This window comes from Saccostrea echinata, unplaced genomic scaffold, assembly GCF_033153115.1.
Source record: "Saccostrea echinata isolate AGI-Se365-2 ecotype Australia unplaced genomic scaffold, CSIRO_AGI_Sech_v1 ptg000002l, whole genome shotgun sequence".
NCBI classification, from domain to species: Eukaryota; Metazoa; Mollusca; class Bivalvia; order Ostreida; family Ostreidae; genus Saccostrea; species Saccostrea echinata.
Genome location: NW_026889751.1, coordinates 15,231,408 through 15,253,687, shown reverse-complemented (window position 1 = coordinate 15,253,687; position 22,280 = coordinate 15,231,408). Strand labels below are relative to the sequence as shown.

The following is a 22,280-nucleotide window of genomic DNA, read 5'->3' as shown; positions in this document are numbered from 1 at the left end:
TTTTTCGATGAAATCCTGGCTTACGATTGATTGAAGTCTGTCACGTGAAGGGGGTGTATTACTTATACCTAGTCGCTTGAAAATCAATACATGGTAGATACGGAGTTATCGTTCTTTTGTAACGTTCGAACAACTCGAGTTCACACGATTTGCCGAGTGTCTGTTGACAATGTTACAGTTAACTAATGTAAGTAACGAAGATGGAACCTTTTTCTCCCTTTACTGAAAGTCTTCAAAACTGTCAGTACGTTATTACAGCACGAAACACTCGCAAAACAAAGCGAGGCGAAGCCGAGCCAGGTATGGAATTTACTAACCAGGTATCATCCCGTACCCTGTCACTAAAAAACTATGTAACTAATATTACTTCACATTGTGCTGAATAATTACCAATTAATTATCATGTTAACCAGAATTGGTCTTCTTTGTTATTTCATTCAAGAAGTAGCTGTTTGGTCACAAATTAACTGTTGTACATAGCCCCAAAACTTTAATAACTTTGAGTGCAATTGCAGGGATTAATCAGTACCTTCTCAGGGGCAAAAATTTGGCCCCATTCCCAACTGAAAATGAGTTCAGTTTTTCCCAATTTGGCAGTATTTTTTCCCAATTGGTGAACAATGCTTTCATATTTAATTATCTTGGAAAAACACAAAGTAAAATTGTCAGATTTTCTGTATTAAAGGGGGGGGGGGTGGGGGGGGTGTTGATTTGAACTTGAATCTATACTTCAAAGGGATGCTTTGGAATCAATATGACAAATAATGGCTATGCTGTTCTTAAGAAGACAATTTTTATTGATATATCATTTGTATTCCTTTGTATAAATATGATCCCCAGTTATAGCCCCTCTATTCTCCTGGAGGGTCATGATACATGTATGATCAAAATTTGAATCTACATTACCCAAGGATGCTTCCATTTAAATATGACTAATTATGGCTTTGCTGTTCTTGAGAAAAAGATTTTAAAAGGCTTTTTCCTATGTATTCCTATGTAAAACTCTGATCGCCCATTGTGGCCCCACCCTACCCCTGGGGGGGGGGGGGGGGGGGGTCAAGATTTGAACAAACTTGAATCTTCACTACCTGAGGATGCTTCCATATAAATATGACCAATCATGGCTTTGTTGTTCTTGAGAAGAAGATTTTTCCAGATTTTTCCTATGTGTTCTTATTTAAAACTTTGATCGCCAATTGTGGCCCACCCTATCCCCTGGAGTCATGATTGGAACAAACTTATACCTACATTACTTGATGATGCTTCCATATAAATATAACCAATCATGGCTTTGCTGTTCTTGAGAGGAAGATTTTTAAAGATTTTTTAAAGGATTTTTCCTATATATTCCTATGTAAAACTTTGATCGCCCATTATGGCCCCACCCTACCCCCGTTGGTCATGATTTGAACAAACTTGAATCTACACTACCTGAGGATGCTTCCATATAAAAATGACCAATCAATAAATCCCTGAATTGTGCAGAAAAAGACACATTTTCAAGAGTGATTTTCCCATGAATTGTTTTCAGATGAGTTTAAAGTTGAAAATAATCAGTGCATCAAGATGCAATTTTCTGCACATCCTGAGAAAAATGCTAATTTAAGAAATAAGTTTGATTTGGTAGCTATATAAAGCTACTTCAAGTAGGTAAATAAAGCTATATAGGTATCGAGGATAATTCAAGCTATGTAGCTAAATCTAGAGATTGTACCAGACCTGGTAAACATTCTAAATTTCTTTGGAGCTTATGCCCCCAACCCGTTGGGGGAAACGATTATACTAGTCTGACTTTAAATTTAGCTTAAAAGTAGTTGAAGGCTAAAGCCTGACTACTAAAGCAAAGAGAGTAAGGGAAAGGGTAGTCTGAAATATCTGACGTTTTCCAGGCTTTTTTTCCTTCAAGGTTTTGATATTTCACGTACCAGGAACGTGAAAAAAGCCTGGAAAACATCAGATATTTCGGACTAGGGAAAGGGGCTTAATACAGCCACAGACTAGACAGAACGTTCTATCGTTAAAATGATATTGTCCTATGGTCCGTAAAATGATAGAATTCGTTCCGTGTATTGGCAATGTAGCAAAATAAACACGGGCGATAACTCGAACTCTGTGCATATTATATGAACAATCCAGAGTGTTTTGAATGTCAACATGGCATGTAAATTTGAAACAAGAAAAAACGTTGAGAAAATGAGCTGAATTTTCGTCTTTATATGGATTATTTTTTAGGATAAAAAGCATATACAATCTCAAAAAGGTTTGTTTTGATTATTTTGGTAGAACTTTATTTTCAGCGCAACCCCTTTTGGATTCTTCTAAATGATTTCGGAGAGGATCCGCTCCGATTTGCTTCAACTCAATGCAAGAATATGGGACATATTCTAACTGTGGTGATCATGATCGAGGGCTTGTCCCGAGACACAGTTAGATTATTCTAAAGTATCTAACTAGGCCCCAGACATGATGCCACCGACATTATTTTTGCCTAGGTACGCCACTGGTTGACATTTATAAATATGAATATTCAATAATTAATTCATAATTGTATCATTTACCTTCGTGGTCCATTGGTGCACAACAATATCGTCTAAACAAAGATTCCTATCGCCTTATGTTTCATCAGCCACGTACAAATAAATATTATGAAAACAACGATCCCGATGTTAAAAAAATCCGGGGGGGTTTTTTGGGGGGGGGGTGTATGGAATTCCATATACGACAACCAACTGCCTACTGCTCACTGCTTACTGCCAACTGCTCACTGCTTACTGCCAACTGCTCACTACTTACTGTAACAATATTTGATCGGGTTCGATGTTCAATTGGTGCTTACAATTTTTACGCCATGCTTGTTTACATGTTCTAATAAATGTAGTCTAGTTGAAACTGACTTTTCCATTACGCCACACGGCAGCAGCTTCTTACATGGTGTCAGAAGTGTCGGACCATTATTAGTGAGTACGGGGATTGAAAATATTGTGTAACCAGCCACAATTAGAGACAAATTGCCATTTTCCTTTGTTATTGTTCGAGAGCGCGCCAAAATCGACAACAATGGAAAACGTACTTCATCCGCCCGAAACAATGGATTTCGATGCTAAAAATCTTTCTCAGACCTGGAAGAAATGGAAGGAAGAGGTGTTACTCTACATCGATATCAGCATGGAGAAAAAACCAGAGCTACAAAAGGTGAAACTCTTGCTGTATCTTCTGGGACGCAAGGGGAGAGAAATCCATAGCACGATGCAGTTTCAAACTACCGATGAGCATGGGAACAAAGTGAATATGGAAGAGAAAAATATTACTGTAAAACTCATCCTCGCAGAATTTGACAATCACTGTGATCCCAAGAAAAACGAAACAGTCGAGAGGTACAAATTCTACAGTCGAAACCAGCAGACAGGTGACACATTTGACAAATTCTTAGCAGAAGTTAGAATTTTGGCTGACACTTGTAACTTTGGAACTCTCAAAGACTCAATGATAAGAGACCGAATTGTTTGTGGCGTAAGTGATTCTGGGCTGCGAGAAAGGCTTCTACGTGTGACCGATTTAGACTTGGAGAAATGCATTCATGTGTGTAGAGCCACTGAAGTTTCCAAGGAGCAGAACAAGGAAATTCAACCACAGGCTGCAGGAATATCTGTGCATGCAGTCAACTCGCACAAGAAGAGCTTCAAGAAACAGCCACAAAAGTCCCAGAAACCACAGCAACAGGTACAAGCGAGACAAGAACCTAGTCAATGCAAGTACTGTGGAAGTTGCCACGCCAAAGGAAAGCGAAATTGCAAAGCCTATGGCCATCAGTGCAGGAAGTGTCGCAAACTTCATCACTTTGAAAATGTCTGCAATTCCGCCAAGTCAACAGTCCATCAAATCCAAGAGAGTGCCGAATCAGACTCTGATGATTACTTTTCTATATATAGTGTAGATCTCAAAAACAACAGCGAGTCAGTAAATGCAATTAACCAAGCTTCTGCAAACAAGGTATTTGCCACCTTGTCGGTCAACGGACAGTATGTGAAATTTCAAGTGGACAGTGGGGCGACCTGCAACATACTCCCAAGAAAGTATTTGACAGATAACAATGCAATCACAGAGACAGACCAAATACTCAGCATGTATAACAACACGACAATCAAACCTCTGGGCAAGTGCAACCTAAAATTCAAAAATCCTAAGAACGGAGGAAAATACAAAGCAGATTTCGTCATACTGGATGGCTCGTGTCAACCAATACTTGGTTCCAAAGCTTCACAAGCCTTGAAATTGATCACGGTCGAGAACGAAAACATCCTTGAAATCAATGTGAGAAAACAACCTTTGACAAAGGAGAACATTTGCAGAGAATACCATGATGTGTTTACTGGCCTAGGACACCTGAAAGGAGATTACAGCCTCCAGATTGATCTGAGTGTCAAACCAGTTGTTCATGCTCCACGGAAAGTTCCACTCGCAATCAAGAATGACTTAGAAAAGGAACTGGAGAGACTCGTACAACTGGAAATTCTAGCCAAAGTTACTGAGCCTACACCTTGGGTCTCCAGCTTGGTTGTAGCAAGGAAGCAAAGTGGAAAACTCAGAGTCTGTATAGACCCCCAAGACCTGAACAAGGGACTGCAGCGAGCGCACTACCCTATGCCTACAATAGAGGACATCTTGCCAGATTTGTCAGATGCCAAATGCTTCAGCGTCCTAGATGCCAAAGATGGCTTTTGGCATGTTCGTCTGGACTACGAAAGCTCTCTTATGACTACTTTTAACAGTCCGTTTGGCAGATTCCGCTGGCTCCGCATGCCATTCGGTATCAACACTGCGCCAGAGGAATTTCAGCGTCGCCAGCATCAAGCACTGGAAGGACTACCTGGAGTCAAGAGTATACATGATGACATACTGGTGTTTGGAGAAGGAAACACAGAAGCAGAAGCGCAAGAGGATCATGACAGAAACTTTGTCAGACTCATGATGAGATGTAGAGAACAGCAGCTCAAACTCAATAAGGACAAGATGAAATTTCGACAGTCAGAAGTAAAATTCATAGGCCACACGATCACTAATAAAGGACTCAAGGCAGACCCCGAAAAGGTCAAAGCAGTCCTGGATATGCCAAATCCAACTGACGTAGCAGGAGTCCGACAATTTATTGGATTTGTGACATATTTAGCAAAATTCTTACCAAAGCTTAGTGACATCTGCGAGCCGCTGCGCAAGTTAACACAGAAAGATGTTGAATGGCACTGGACCCCACAACATGACGAAGCTGTAAAACAAGTGAAAAATCTAGTCACAGCAGATCCTGTGTTACAGTACTTCAATCCAGAAAAGGCACTAACACTACAATGCGACGCCTCGGAGAAAGGACTTGGAGCAGCTTTGTTGCAAGAGGACAAGCCGATTGCCTTTGCCAGCCGTGCCCTGACCGAAACTGAAACCCGCTACGCACAAATAGAAAAGGAGCTTCTAGCAGTGATATTCGGGCTTGAACGTTTCAATGTTTACACATTTGGGAGACCAGTATCTGTCCAATCAGATCACAAACCTTTGGAGATGATTGTGAATAAGCCTCTTTACAAAGCACCAAAGCGTCTCCAGAGCATGCTGCTCAGGATGCAAAAGTATGAAGTAAATCTTAAGTACCGTCCTGGAAAGAACATGGAGCTAGCAGATACCTTAAGTCGTGCGTATCTGCCCATTGAGAAACCATCAAAGGTGGAGTCAGTAGTAGAAGCGATAAATATGCTACAATTCCTGCCAATTGCACCAAACCGTTTGAAAGACATTCAGGACGAAACTGCAAAGGATAATACCCTGCAAAATTTAGGCGCATCCATCAGAAATGGGTGGCCAGACTGCAAAACCTTAGTTCCAGAACTCATAGTTCCCTACTTTGAGATCAGAGATGAGCTGTCTATCTAAAATGGAGTCATTTTTAAAGGAGACAGAGCAGTTATTCCACAAGCACTACGCAAGGATATGCTGACAAGGATACATTCATCACACCTTGGAATCGAGGGATGCCTAAGACGAGCCAGAGAATCTGTATACTGGCCACAAATGAACGCTGAAGTTAAGGACTTCATACAAAAGTGTGAAACATGCCGCACTTTTGACAACAACCAAGGAAAAGAACCTCTACAACATCACGAGGTACCACCACGTCCCTGGGCAAAGCTTGGACTTGACATCTTCACTTTCGACCAACGTAACTACTTGATAGTAACTGATTACTTCTCAAACTTCTTCGAGATTGATGCCTTGGACAGAATGACATCCCATGAGATCATCAAACGACTACGAGCACAATTCATGAGACATGGAATACCAGACCTGTGTGTGTCGGACAACGGTCCTCAATTTGCCTCCAAAGAATTTGCTAAGTTTGCCCAACTGTGGGAATTCCAACACGTAACATCTTCACCACACTACCCACAAAGCAATGGGAAAGCCGAACAAGCAGTGAAAGTTGCCAAACAAATTCTAAAGAAAGCAAAACATGCAAAATCTGATCCTTACCTTGCATTGTTGGATTTCAGGAACACACCTACACAGCATGTGGGAACTAGTCCAGTCATGAGACTTATGGGAAGGAGAACAAAAACACTACTACCCACGAAAGGAAAGTTATTACAGCCGAAAGATGCACCATTTGAGAAAGAGAAGATCGACAATGCCAAACAAAAACAAGCAGAGTATTACAACAGATCTGCACACCCATTATCGCAACTATCAGTTGGAGAGACTGTCTGAGTCAAAACCCCTAATAGACCATGGGAGAAAGGAACGGTTACGGAAGCAATACCAGAAAGGAGATCATACAAGGTAACGACCGAGGCCGGAGCAAACTATACGAGAAACAGAAAACATTTGCGTAAATCAAATGAATTGCCGGTGTCAAGAGACATTCCGTGTGATCTTCCGTGTGAGACAAATGAGGCCAAGGAAGTGGCATCCGATGTTCCAAAGCCAATAACTGACCCTAAGAACACAGTTACCCGTTCTGGACGTGAAGTGAAACCGCCGGTTAAATACAATGACTATGTCAGATCGTGATTTGTTGATAGACATTTAACTTGAGTAGATGCCAAGATAATTTTGTTTAGTGTAGCTAGGAACGCTTTATTCATTTCATCGATGTTGCATTTTACAAGTTTGCATATAATACTCATAGTCCAGTGTCTAGTCATATTGTTATTTTTTGCTAGTCAGTTCAGTAAAGCAGTACAGATGTTTTGATTCTAGTCACTTTTAAGCATAATATAAATTTATTCATTGTCCATACTATTCTAACTAAAGAAAAGGGGATGTAACAATATTTGATCGGGTTTGATGTTCAATTGGTGCTTACAATTTTTACACCATGCTTGTTTACATGTTCTAATAAATGTAGTCTAGTTGAAACTGACTTTTCCATTACGCCACACGGCAGCAGCTTCTTACACTTACTGCCAATCGCTACTGTTTATAGATGATATTGTCTATATTAATATCTTTAATAGATAGTTTTCAGTAGGCCCAAATTAGTATACAGTTATGGAATGGGTACTCGGGAAATAGCAAATTTATGGTTCCCCGAGGGAGGAAACTATTTCCCGAGGCGGCGAAGCCGCCGAGGGAAATAGTTTCCTGCCTCGGGGAACCATAGCAAATTTATGGTTCCCCGAGGGAGGAAACTATTTCCCGAGGCGGCGAAGCCGCCGAGGGAAATAGTTTCCTGCCTCGGGGAACCATAAATTTGATATTTCCCGAGTACCCATTCCATAACTGTTTTATTATACCGAAACAAACAAAGGAGATTAATTAACTATAGAGACTAAGACATTTTTAAAACAATATAAGGGCATTTATAAAAATTATAATAAATGCATGCGATTCCGATTTTGTTAAATATGTAATGCATCAATACGGAAAAATTAAAATTATTTTTAAAAAATAATAATAATAAATTTTACTAATATTTCGAAGGATTAGCGTTGTCCTTTTTTTTGCTTAGAAATTCAAGTATGATTTTGGCATCGCATGTCGAAATGTTTTGACGTCATAGTTACATTGCTAATAACATTACGTCACGGACTCGAGATTCCTTGAACGCTCCGCCCACTGCTCATTTTAATTGGTTAAAATTAATAATAAATATTCATGAGGGAGTAGTCCCAGGGAGTAGCTCTTATTTTTCAGGGAGTAGTCCTCAGATGGGAGAAATAGTATCTTCTCGGGGAAATAGACAGTTTTATGGTATTAATTTTATATAGAGTAATAACAGTAGAGGTATAATAACAAGAGTTATTTCCCGTTGGCGGCCGTATTGGAGGTCAACATGCTCATATTCCTTCATTATTCAACCAACTTTAACTTTTTATACTGGCCATTGTGGGGTAGGAAGCATTGTTTTTCTGCAAAATATACATTTGTTAAAGCCTCCTTTATTTCATCATTTTTATTCTATAAAGATCTTACCCCAAATATTTCTGCTACACCCTCTTAGATTTGGTAAGACAAAGAGGAAAAATTACCAGGTTGACCACCAAGATGGCGGCCAAGGGAAATAACTCGGAGAGAAAATACGTCATATGAAAACTATCTATACGCATGCTTGAATAAATCCTATGAACATATTTGAAGGATTTTTTATATCTATGTATGTATGTAGACATTAATGTGAATATTCATAAAACATAACTTATTTGGAAAAGCGAATGAAGAGAGTTAAGTCTATAATTTTGGTAAAACTTGTGTTTATCACTATATACAAATCAACGGAAAACGGATACTTATTCCCCCTCCCCCTCCCCCCGGTGAAACAACAATTTCTTTTTATAGATATTATGAATTGTTATTTCACAGATTCATACCAAAGTGTTTTTTTTGTCTCACGGGGGCGGGGGGGGGGGTATGTTAACAGACAAAAACAATAAAAAAAAAAAAAGTTACATGCATTTTTCATTACCAATTCAGTTTAAATGAGATAAGAAGTCAAAACATTTACTTTATCAATCTGATATGTTGAAGTTTTGAATTTTACATAAGTTAAACATTAAGGGTCATGTATCTATTTCCATGAGAATTCAAAATCTGGCGATGTTTTGAGGCCTGATTTCAACTGACAAAATTTTCTAAACCCCCCCCCCCTCCCTTATGAAAGGAGTTGTAAATAAGAGCGATTAACTTTTTGACACTGGTTTTAAAATTATTAATCCATTACTAATGAACTTTTCTTTGCATTCAAACAAGTTTTCATAGCCAAATTTCCATTAATATTGAATCAAATGGATGTACAGGTAATATGTAAACGGGAGTTAGCGTTAGCATGTGTAGTTCTTACAATATTAAAAAAATGCTGTTATGCCGAAGTGATGTTGACTTCAGCTGTATCCTTAGCCCCCGGGATGTTGAGAATTAACTGTTTGGAGGAAAAGAATGCTTGTTGCGCAGTAAACACCTAAATACATGTATCTTCAAATAATTATGACACTATCCAAAAAAAAAAATAGTCATGTTTTGAAAATATTTGATAATTCTCATTTTTGGAAAAATAGCCTGTATTTTACATAGATAAGAGTGATGTATTTCTTACATCGATATCATGCAGAAATGATGTAGACTTCAATTGCACCTTTGGTTTGGTGTATTTCTTGTGAGAAAAAAGTTGTGAAAACAATAGTTCCAGGCATTTCAAGAATAGTTGCTGAGAACGGTTTGAATGGGAAGAAAACTAAGTAAATATTTCTTGTGCATACAAAACATAAATACCTCTTATATTATCAAAATATTATAAAAGTTGTCATATTTTGAAAATATTTGATAATTCTTTTCTTTTTTTTTAATTATCTTCTTAAATTTTGCACGTAGGAACCTATTCTGTATTTTCAAAGATGTGACCGAAAAATTTGTCACATGGAAGTCCTGCCGAAGTCTGTATTTCTTGGAGAAAAAAGGTGATAAAAATAGCTGCAGGCATTCGAGAATTTGAGAGGGGGCTGACAGGAACAATGTAATAACGCAAAATTTAATAACAAACTTCAAGGATTATTAGTTTTATTACATTTTGTTGAATCACATTTTGCGTCAAGATCAATGCAAAATGTAATAAAGCAAATTGTAACAACACAATTTTTGGATTAATACATTTGCGTTGTTACATTTTGCGTCGAGATTCTGCAAAATGTAATAACACTTTTCGGTCATGCAGTTAGGTTGAAAATAATTTTCAATTGAGTAGAGGATGAAGAAAAGAATCGAAAAGAAAAGAAAACAAAAGAAAAAAATAAAGATATACATTCATTTGTACTTATTCTTACATTAGAACTGATTTTATCATATATTAATTTCATTAGTCATTTAAAAGCAGTTGATATCCATATCATAGGTGTTGCAAATTAGAAACGCGCGCGAGTGTTTGAAAGGGGGGGGGGCTATAATTTCGTTGATCAGAGTATTTAGAAAAAAAATCTATTTATTTTTAGTGGCAGGTGTTATATAATCATAAACGGAGAAGAAGGTGTTACCTTCTTTTAGATAATGTACTACTTTTCGTGTAAAAAAGTAAGAGAGGGACAAAATCCCATAAACCCATATATTACTGAACATTTCTTAAAAAATCATGAAATTAGAGAAATATTTAAAAAAAAAACCTTCTTTTCTGAGCTCCAGTAATAAACATTGAAATTTTGTCTATGTCCATTCTTCATACTATTTTACAATGCAGACCAGTAAAAATAATATTCTCTCTCTCTCTCTCCAGTGAAAAAATGGCCAGTTTTTGCAAGCGCATAAAATACAATGATCAACGTATGAAGCCCCCCTCCACACACACACACACACACACTTCTAATTTTCTAACAGTTGTATACACATGTACATGCATATCAAGAGCTTTTAATGGATCCATGGTCAGTCTTTGGTAATCAAGGATGTCAGTGATTGGATAGATGATACAGACTGATTAATAATAAGATATATCAATCAAAGTATTCAGTTAATGTTTTATAAGTATTCAATAAAAATGTTAACGTTAGAAACAGAATTAGAGAAAAGATAGATTTAGTAATGTCCGTAAAAGCCTTAACGTTAACGTTTACCTCATTGTCATCGGTCTGTCTATCTGTGCATTTAGTAAAGCGAGTTTCCCCTTATACATGTACATGTATGTATGTAATGAAGAGTATCTGATTCCTCAGGTTGTTATGATATATTTTATAAACTTTAATGACTGTGGAAAATATCGAGGATGTTGAGCTCATTCCCTAGTATCGCCAGTGTAGACAGATAGTACGAAATCACTGAAAAAAAACCGGGCGGTTATAATTATACAGTTGGTTAAAATTCTCCAAATACTAAACGCATATTTTTTCTGAAGCCTCAATAAACGATAGCTAGTGAACTTTTTAAGATAAAAAAAGTGTTTAACTTTATTTCAAAACGTGCGCACACATTGATTTATGCGTTCTGTATACTTGTATTAATACATCTTTGGTATTTTCATGGTGAATTATATTAAATATAAATTTAATGGGAAGTTACGTAGGAAAAAAGTCCGACGCGTCAAGTGCGCCCAAGTTATTTCTAGTATGCGCCAATATGCGCCCTTTATATGCACGGGACATAACACATCAATCAAAGGTCCACCCCCGTACGCTAAGCTTCAACAACAAAATAGAGATAACGCTAACAAAATATACAGATAAAAAATTAATTTAATATTTATATATTTAATTCGTTTGAAATTTCACATACTAAATATTTAAGCTGAATAATATGGTTTGATCGAAATATAACAAGGTAAAGTTGGAAAATATTGGAAAATAAGTTGCAATATCCGATAAGCTTCAAAATCACCCAGCTGGCCCCAACCGTCGCAGCCATTGTTTACTATCGCTCTCGGGAGTTGGAAACTTTTTTTTTTACTGTAATATGCAAGTTAAAGTTCAATATTCGACATATCAGGTGAGTTTCGTATTATTGTCTGAAGACGCATATGTCGTTTTCGAGTTTTTGTCTAACCTATGTGAAGGACCTTAAATGCATTTCATACCCCCTCACTGACCCATCCACTTCAGCACAATACATATTCATATTTTAAAATATTAAATATATGTTTAAATCAATTTTGTGATGTTTTGCGTGGAACACAATACAAAAAAAATTATAATTTGTGTTATTACATTTTGTTCAATTACATTTTGCGTTGTCCTCAACACAAAAATTAAATAACGCAAAATGTAACAATCAAAAAGTGCACTATTACATTTTGCGTTAATCTCGACGCAAAATGTAATAACACAAAATCTAATAATCCAAAAATTGTGTTTTTACATGTACATTTTGCGTTATTACATTCTGCGTTGATCTCAACGCAAAATGTAATAACGCAAAATGTAAAAATCCTAATTTATTACCTTTTGCGTTGTTACATGTATTACATTTTGCGTTAGAAAACAACTCAGTATCATTGACATTATCAAAATATGAAAAATTAATCATACTTTGAAAATATTTCAGAATTTTCATTTTTGGAAAATTATATATTTTAATTTTGGACGTACAGTGTATATTGTTTTTACATATGAGCGATATATTTCTTAAATATTTACATTCCATTGTGCATTTTGCTTATAAAGTTTGTGGAGAGCTACGGCATTGAAAACACGGACAGGACGGTCAAAAGGTTAAAGTATGATTTTGTTTTGAACATTTTTTTATTGTAATTTATAATAAGAAAGGGATTGGACACAAGTTTTGAAAACTTATTACGCCCTCTCTGTGATGTTTTAAAGTAAACAATATTTGCAAAAAAATTACAAATCGATGCATTTTGTAAATATATAGATACATGTACTTTTGTACATTTATCAAATTGTAAAAATTTATTAAAAGATTCTTTTCCTGCTTTCACATACTTTGGACATACAAAAAAATAATGATATGTATTCTCTACTATACCACACGAGCATAGAGGACTTGATATTAAATTTCATCTGTAAAGGTCGTTATTCCATACACATTATGATGAAGTCTATTGTCTGTTGTCGTATTTAAAGTATAATCGTTGAGCAGATAGTAATTTTAGATTTGAAATTTGACATTGATTGTAAATTTCTAATTTCAAGTGGAATTGTGTTCCATTCGTTAACTATAGTAGGAATAAATATAGACTTATAAGTTTGCAATCTACATTTTGGAATATCATAATTTTGAGAATTTCTTGTAGAATAAATAGATGAGTTACAGCGCATATCTGTAAGTATGTCCAATGAGGCACTAAATCATTATGCAGCTTGAACATTGTTTTTATGCCCCCCCCCCTTCAAAGAAGGGAGGGCATATTGCTTTGCTGCTGTCTGTCTGTCTGTCGGTCCATCAGCAGTTTCCGTTCATTTTCGTCGCAGAGATTGCACAAACTGAAATGATATTTGGTATACAGATTTATCATAACAGTATCTAGGTCAAGTTCTGTTTTGGGTACGATCGAGCAATTTTTTTTTTACAAAGTTATGCCCCTTAGTCTAAGAATAATTCCAATTATTTTCAGTTTCCGCTCATTTTCTTCTCGTAGAGGTTGCACATACTGAAATGAAATTTGGTATATAGATTTATCATAAGAATATATAGGTCAAGTTCTGTTTTGGGTACGATCGAGCAAAACCTATAATGTATGTCCTAGGGAGGGGAGCGAAGTGTTACACAAACATCTCTTGTTTATCTAGCTTCTTGTCTTCTACAACTAAGATAGTACTGCGGCATAGATAACCTATTGTGCATTTTGTGATAAAGCACCATTTTTTAAAACAAATATAGACATTCACAATATAAAGAAATCTGGATATTGGGCCATCGCAGAATCTGGCCCTGGCGGCCATGGCAGCCATTTCACAAAATGGCCTCTAGAAATTATGTTTATGGTTGAGATTTACTAAATTTTTTCAAGGATTTCACTTACTATCATGGTTTAAGATAATAAAAACACTATTCACAATGCTGTGATATCATAAAGTCTATACTGACTTTAAGCAAGACAATAAGCCCTTCATATTCACTTTGACTTCACTTTTCACTCTTTGAACTTGCTAGAAATTTGATCGAAGGATTGTCTGATGATCATTTAGACAATGATATAAACCATCCAAAGTGTATAGTTTGTCACCTGATCCTCGGGCTACATATCTTTATTGAAAATCCTACATGCACAGAAGAAAATCACTTTTGGTTCTAAGATTACAACCAACAAAAAATGGATAAGAACTTGATTCTTATGCTGAAAGAAATCTTTGAGGTTTCCTTGTTTTATTTGAAAGACAATTTAGAGAGGAGATTAACTTCAGATCTGAATGAAGTCAAACCCTTCTATCCTGTTACTCATTGCTGGATTTTCTTTTTTAAGGGGTTTTTGTGATGAATAAGAATATGGCCGAACCGAATATAGACGTTCTTTGACTAAAATATGTATTCAAAATTATCTTTTCCAATTCTCTTCAAACTTTCTGCAGAGTTTAATGCAATATGGTCTGCATGCTCCATAATATCCAGAACTAAGAGGCCATTGCTTAATTTTTCAAATGGATTGCTAGCCATTTATCAAATAAGAGATCAAACACCTGTAGCAAACAAGGTCTGTACACCTAGAATTTTATATTGATGATATTTTTTCTGTGGGTCCATCATGAAACTCCTGTATTAATCTCTGGTCTAGCTACCATCTACTTTCCATCAGGGAAGAGCTGATTGTTCATTGGTAAGGAAAACAGTTTCTTTGTCATCTTTCATATATGCATTCTTAGGTGTTTGTATCTGATCAATGTGAAAACAGAGAACACCCTCTTGGTATCCCTTTCTTCATGGTTTACTTTAAGGTGTTTTGATGTGACGCAAAGATGAAAAGGTACCCAACAACAGATTGCAAGCTCTGTGAGAGCTGGAAATGACCGAAGCTGTGGGCTTAGAACGAAGGTCAATTCACACAACAGTCTAACAGTTACTGTACTAAAAATGGGGATAGAGCTTTCTTTTTTGAACTCCAGAATTTTATTTTCAGTTTCTGTAAATATACTCCTCCATAGCACTTGATCCCACCTCTGTTGTTTTTAGAGGTCCTTGTATGCCGATTGCTCCGAATTTTTAACGTTCCATTGGACATTTGAGATTGATTAATGTTAAAAATCTTCATATTTCATACTTTAGCAAGGTGCTAATGACTGCTATTGAATGATATTCAATAGCGACATCTGGTTTTCGTCGGTTTACTGCATAACTTTTGAATGGTTGGTGCTAGGGCTTTCATACTTCACATATGTAATCCTTGTGACAAGACCTTCCTTTGGATACCAACAATTTTGACCCTTTGACCTTGACCTGGGAGTCCTTCTTTTGAAAACTTTAACCTTGGCCATAACTTTTAAACATTTGGTTCTAGGGCTTTCATACTCACATGTGCATTCCTTGTGAAAAGACTTTCCTTTGGATACCAACAATTTTGGCATTGATCTTGACTTTGGAGTTTGACCTACTTTTAAAAAACTTTAACCTTGGCCATAACATGTAAACGTTTGGGTCTAGGGCTTTCACATTTCACGAACATGTGTATCACTTTTGACAAGACCTTCCCTTGGGGCCCTATTTGACCTTGACGTTTTACTTAGTTTTAAAACAACTTTAACCTTCGCCATAATTTTTGAACAGTTGGTGCTAGGACTTTCAAATTTCACAGGTATATTCCTCGATACAAGACCTTTCTTTGGGTACCAACATATTTAATCTTTTGATCTGGAGTTTGACTTGCATTTGAGAAACTTTAACCTTCGCCATAAGCTGCCATACGGGGACATCAGTGTTTCACAAACACATCTTGTTTATTTAGTGAAAATTCTACAAAAAATTAATTGTCATCAAAGCGCATGCAGCACATGCTTCAGTAACCATGGCCATGATTTCATTCACGTTTGATCACGAGTAAGGCATTTTGGAAACTAACTGCATCAGTTGAGTGACATAAATCTTACGCCATAGTGCAATGAGTGCATGGATCTTGCGGATCTGGCGACGAGTAAAGTAAAGTCTACCCAAAAGCATTTGTACGCTCCCAGTTCAAATCACGCGATATCTTAAAAACCGATGTGATTTTATGATCTAATGGCTTCAAAAATGGCTACCTAAGCGAACCCAAAATGGATTTTGGAAAAGTGATAGATTTTTTAATAAAACTGTAGGTAGGATATGAAGTAAAAAGCAGTACACTTCTGCATAAAGTGGTAGAGTTAACATTATGTTTAATGTCCCTTTGATTTTGCAAAAGCGGGGTACAATAAACAATGAGTGGAATTAGAAATCCTGGAAAAAAGTACAGTGTTTGATTAATTGCATGTTGTTAAACCTTCAATTCCAGATTTTTTTCACTCGTATAGAGACGTAACCATATACGGGTAAAGAGCTTCAAATTTAGACCTATTCTCGGCACTCAGGGCCTTTTTTATTCAAGCTTTGAGGGTTCTCTATTGTGCCGATGCCTACCGTGACACAGGACCTTGGTTTTTAAGGTCTCATCGAAAGAACCATGACTTTCACTTCTAATGCCGGGTACTTGTTTTTTTTCTTGTACTGTTTTTGTAATTTTAGGCAGGACTTTGTCAGCAAATACAATTCATCATTGAGTCAAATGCTGACTGACGTTTTTCATACTAATTGTTAGGCCATTATTTACACACTGAATTGTCGACGGATTTTTCCGTTATTTCCCGATCATGACAAGGAGCACACGGCGGGTGTGACCGGTCGGCAGGGGATGCTCACTCCTCCATGGCACCTGATCCCACCTCTGATGTTTGGAGGTCCGTGTTTGCTCTGCTCCTATTTTGTATTGATTAATGGACTTTTGAGCTTGAATACTGTTCGTTATCTCCATATATTTCATTCATATCCTTAAATTTATGTTAATCTTCATAATCTATAACCGTTATATAATTTATCTTTTTAGTCTACATTATGGATACTGGTCCTGAAGTAGAACACTATGAGGAAGAGGCTACTGATTTTTTTTCAAGAGTACATTCCACGATCCCAAACACCCCCACTAGTAATATACACGACTGATCTAGACAGCGATGAAGATGATGGAGAAGTAGATGAGGAGAATATCAGGCACGGAGTGACCGATTTTTTCCTCCGAGCCATATGTCCCATTAAGACTAAGTCAGAATGATGATGAGGATCTTGATCTTGAGAGGTATATGTGGACAAATTATTTGAAAGTGAATGCAGCTGCATTAAAAATTGTTTTCGAAATATATTTTCCTACAAAGAGCATGCGTATCAGCTTCTGTTAAGACTACATGGGTTCACCAAAAGTGAGAGGGACATATATATCCCGTCTAAACTCGAAAGATCAATTGGTTCAAACGGACGGATTTGTCGGCTCCAAAGGAAGCAAACGTGAACGTCAGCGATTCCGTTACAGCTTTCAAGGAGTAGAAATTTGTGAAAGCTCTTGGCGATCCATTTTCGAAATTGGACGCTCGGATTTTAAAAGTTTGAAGAAACATTTCAAAGATAACAGCATCAACCCGCGAGTTGATGGATTGACCGGTAAGAAGTCAAACCATGGTCATCCATTTGATGTCATTGAAGCAGCAGTCCTGTTTATCAAGAGATACGCGGACCATTACCTGCTGCCCCACGAGAACGAGATGACACAGCACCTGTTCTCCCACCCTGTAACGATAGTAAAGCGGCGGTTCATACTAAAGATGCCTGTCTGGAGTCCAGTAGATCGAGCTTACTACATTCAAAGAAGCCTGGAATTCATGTGTGCCTTTCAAACAGTTTATGAAACCCAAAACAGACTTGTGTAAGACCTGTCATGACCTCCGCGAATATATTGCCGGGGCATTTGACGAGGATACAAAGTTGGAACTCACATAAGGTCTGATAATTCATACTGACCAAGCCAAACAAGAGCGTGAATTTCACAAAGAATACACTACTAGAGCAAGAGAGAACTGAAACCCCATGGGAGATATCTACAGTCATGTTCTGTACCCTACGAGAATGTACATTACACATTCGATTTTTCGCAGTGTGTGACCACATTCTTCACAACAAGCCAGACCACTGTTTTATATACAACCCCGAAAGGTTCAGATATTTGAAGTATGTGATGAAAATTTCCCTTTCTTAAAACTTATGGACCAAATGCTGTATTGAGTATGTTACATCATTACTGCGATGCCAACAGCTACGGCGAAGCAGTCTGCCAACTCCAGCCCGATAATTGCGTTGGACAAAACAAAAATAAAAATAAAACAACTTTACACTACTTTGCGTGGCGATGCTTAAACGGACTCCACAGAAAAAAAATTATTTGCTCTTCGTGCATGATTGCTGGTCATACGAAATGCCTGTGTGACGTCTGCTTTGGAATGCTCAAGAAGAAATACCGAAGATCAGAAGTAGACAGCATCGAACAGTTAGAACAAGTTGTAGCACAATCTGCAAAAAGCAATACGACAGCTACATGTATATGTGGAGATTTCCAGTGGTTCAGGTGGGACACCTTCTTCAATGCGTACTGTAAACCGGTAAAAGGGATCGGGAAATACATCATTTCATGTCCACTGACAAGGAACCAGATACAGTGTATGCAAAGCAAACCCTTAATGCCCCTGACGTCAAAATTCAGCTTTCTAAAGAAATTGTCGACGTGCATAAACTGCGTAGGGAATTTCCGGACGTTATTTTGCCAGGTGGACTTTCAGACGACAGAGTGCGCTTCTGAGGCCTTACGTAAAAGTGCCATAAAAAGACATCACATGTCCTGCTCCTGACGAAGAATAAATGACAATCACGTGGTTGCTTGTGGAAATATTAATATTTTAATTGTTGTGTTATATAATGAATACAGGTAGACTTAGAAAGTTTTATGACATCAGAATTGAATTAACATATTCTTATGTGCTATTGCAATATTGCGGCCTTTAAAACATATCATTTTCAATCTGCGATATTTCTGTTGTTAATAGAGATATTTTGGTTTCGTTTTCGATTTTTTTTTCGTAGTTTTTCATGCTCCATCTAAAAACATTAAAATCTCAAATTCGATAAATTTTGCCATAAGATCGATTTCTTATCCGTCGAGGCTCATTCATATATATATATATATTTATAAAGCTTCTACAGATAGAATGAAAAGCCTAAAGCTTTACAGAGGTTTTTCTTCTTTATTTTAAGTATTTTATTCCGAACCACTGAGACTTTTTATTGGATGATCTATCTATCTATCTATCTATCTATCTATCTATCTATCTTTCTTTCTATCTATACATCTATCTATCTTTTTTTTTTTAAAGAAAAATCCCAATTTTTGGTACAGTTAAATATTGATATATCCAATGAAAAAAAATTCAAGATTCACAAGACTCGAATAATTAATTTAACTGTAAGCGCTTTGTGCCTTTTTAATGCTTCTTCAGACAGTTACAAAATGAAAAACAAATTGCTTAGTAACATTCATAACCACGACGTCAATTATCAACTTGTGATAAGTACTATATACATGTAGGACAAACCAGCAAACTGAACACACGTGTACGAGTCCATTAACAACAAATTCCGGACCCTGACATAAGAAATACGCCATGCAGTGAGCACTTTGCTATCTGTACGAAAGGCAATTTTAAAATATTTCCATTTTATAAAATGTTTGTGAAACATCTAGAATAGCAAAGGAGGACTACTTTGTAAAATTATTTAATCCAAATCTTAACAGAAAATAATTGCTTCAAAGTTTACTTCATTTATCTCTTGTGTTTGAATTATAAGGCATATTATAATGCTACCCTTTAACGTTACTATGACGTCACAATGGACAATAATTGACGTCGTGGTTATGAATGTTACTAAGCAATTGGTTATTCACCGAAGAGCCAATAATTTAAATCTAGTTACAAGGTGGTATTTGATTGGATTAAAAAATTACTTTATATCGTATAAATTGGGTTGCCTACGTCACAATGACTTGCGTCAAAAACGTATCGATCCGATTTGAAGTAATTTTTTAAGGCCAATCATCTTTTTTTCTTACACTAAATGAATGAAAATTAAAAATTAAATTATAAAGAATGAAATTTTAGCTACATGTACCCAAATCATACGGTATAAAGTGGGTATAAACCGCTTCGCAGTTTACAAAGCGTAAACTGCCCCAACCCACTTTATTAGCTGTTAAATTCATTCCTTAATTAAAAGGCAGAAAGCGCTTATATTAAAGAAAAAGATTATTCGAGTCTTGTGAATCTTGAATTTTTTTCCATTGAATACATATGATTTAATTTTGGCATTTTTAGCGAGGGTGTTGAGATCGCTAAAATTAAATATCGCTAACAATATTTATAATTTGAAATGATTTCCGGGAGCGCCAACTGCAATTTTTAATTAGTTAAAACCAAATAATTTAATTTTGTTTGTATTCTAGCCTCTGATTGGTTAATATCCAAAAAGGAACACAAATTATTTCTGTATAACCTGGTTTGGTATGGGGACACCCCCCCCCCCCCCCCGACAACCAGCTGAATCATCTGTATGCATACAATCCTCTCATTTCCAGTCCTCGGGATTCATGGAAAATTCCAGATTTAATAAATATACCTTTAACTTCAAACAATAATTCGATCTTACCACATGTAAACAAGCTGCTAGGCCTATGTATCAGTTTTTACCTCCCCTCGCTTCCCATCACTTCCGTTACTACGGTTGTATTATTGAGCGGCAAATTTGAACTAATAAAAGGAAGCAACGAAATTTTACACCCATAGTAATTTAATGATTTTAAAATTAAATTATAAGGAATGACTCTAATTCTTGGCCAAATTATTCGAGTATAACCTGGTTTGGGTCAGTTTACGCTGTTTTATAATCCGCTTCGCGGATTATAAAGCGTAAACTGACCCAAACCAGGTTATACTCGAATAATTTGGCCAAGAATTAGAGTCATTCCTAAAATAATTTGTGTTCCTTTTTGGATATTAACCAATCAGAGGCTAGAATACAAACAAAATTAAACTATATCCGTATAAACACGGGTTCCTCGCGTCATAAACGTTCGACGTAATTTCTCAGTGACGTCATAAAGGGTCGACGCGCAATCAATGGATCAAATACGTGCCGTTGAGTTTGAAAAATAAAACATTTCACGCGTTAAAGATTGTAATCAGGAAAATATAAAATATGAATAAGTCATAAATGTAAATATAAGTAATAATGTATCATTTTTAAACATCTATCTGGATATAAATACGGGTTGGTACGAGATCAAATTTACCATAAAGCCCTTCGGGCTTTATGGAATTTGATCTCGTGACCAACCCGTATTTATATCCCGATAGATGTTTAAAAATGATATATTATTTCTTAAATAAAAATAAAAGTCCCTGTTGTTGCTTTTATTTTGAAATTTCCCGCCGATCGTCATTGCAAGTGCACTAAGAAAATAAAATAATGTGCAAATAAGTCGGCAACTCTGATTAGCTGCATTATTGAAAGCCATTATAATCATCGAATCAATTTACGTTTGTTATCAACTGTTTCGGGAGTGTATAAACGTGCAAATATGAATGCAAAAATGTCAAGTTTTACAAAAGTCCTTATACACGATAGTTTTTCCAAGTCAACCATAGCTAACAGGAAAATAAATTAGAGTATGTGCGACGACGAAGTTAAGTTGGAGTTAAAAAGAAATTAAAGAAATGATCAGCATAATTTTACTAAAGGATTATGTTGACAGAACTGTCACTTTCGCTGTGGGTACCATACATAGTAGTTCTCTTTTACAATTTTTATACCTTTGATGAACGTGATAAAAGATTAATGGAAATCGAAAATAGACGTTCGAATGTTGTGAAGAATAAAATGTGGCGTATCTAACTTGCATGTATATCCAAGAAACGTTTTCAAACTTGCAACATTTTAAAAAGAATATATGCAGCACTTTACAGACTGGAAATTCATAAGTATTTTATTGTGTGTTAAATAGTTTTAGAATAGATATAAACAGACACTGCAAACAAAACGGTATTTAAAGTGTTAATACTTTCAAGCTTTCAGAAGTTTTTAATATGCATAAACACATGCTGTATTGTAAAATACAGGTTTAAAACATGATTCTGTGTTTTATATTATATTGAGATTCTCTTTATAAAACTATATTTTCCATTTTTGATTTGTTGGTTCATAGTTTTTTAGTACTTTGAGCATAGTGAGTTTCTCTTTATAAACTTTTTTTCGTTGGTCATCTTGTTGTG

General features: G+C 36.2%; 2 protein-coding genes and 1 pseudogene across 2 annotated transcripts in view; 2 read left to right on the top strand and 1 right to left on the bottom strand.

The window, feature by feature from the left end:
• Nucleotides 1-2,656, bottom strand: part of LOC133173321 (protein PRRC1-like) — a 33,283-nt gene extending 30,627 nt beyond the window's left edge. Inside the window, exon 1 of the mRNA XM_061308314.1 lies at nucleotides 2,559-2,656. The gene's annotated coding sequence lies outside the window, so the exon portion shown is untranslated. The remainder of the gene's footprint in view (nucleotides 1-2,558) is intronic.
• Nucleotides 2,657-5,976: 3,320 nt separating this feature from the next.
• LOC133178062 (uncharacterized protein K02A2.6-like) lies at nucleotides 5,977-6,750 on the top strand. The gene has a single exon (XM_061312829.1). The coding sequence runs from the start codon at nucleotides 5,977-5,979 to the stop codon at nucleotides 6,748-6,750; it is 774 nt and encodes a 257-aa protein (XP_061168813.1).
• Nucleotides 6,751-16,971: 10,221 nt separating this feature from the next.
• On the top strand, nucleotides 16,972-19,103 carry LOC133178061 (uncharacterized; annotated as a pseudogene).
• Nucleotides 19,104-22,280: the final 3,177 nt, after the last annotated feature.

Coding starts and splice junctions, on each gene's coding strand:
- LOC133178062 (XM_061312829.1), top strand. CDS start 5,977: ATGCTGACAAGGATACATTCATCACACCTTGGAATCGAGGGATGCCTA.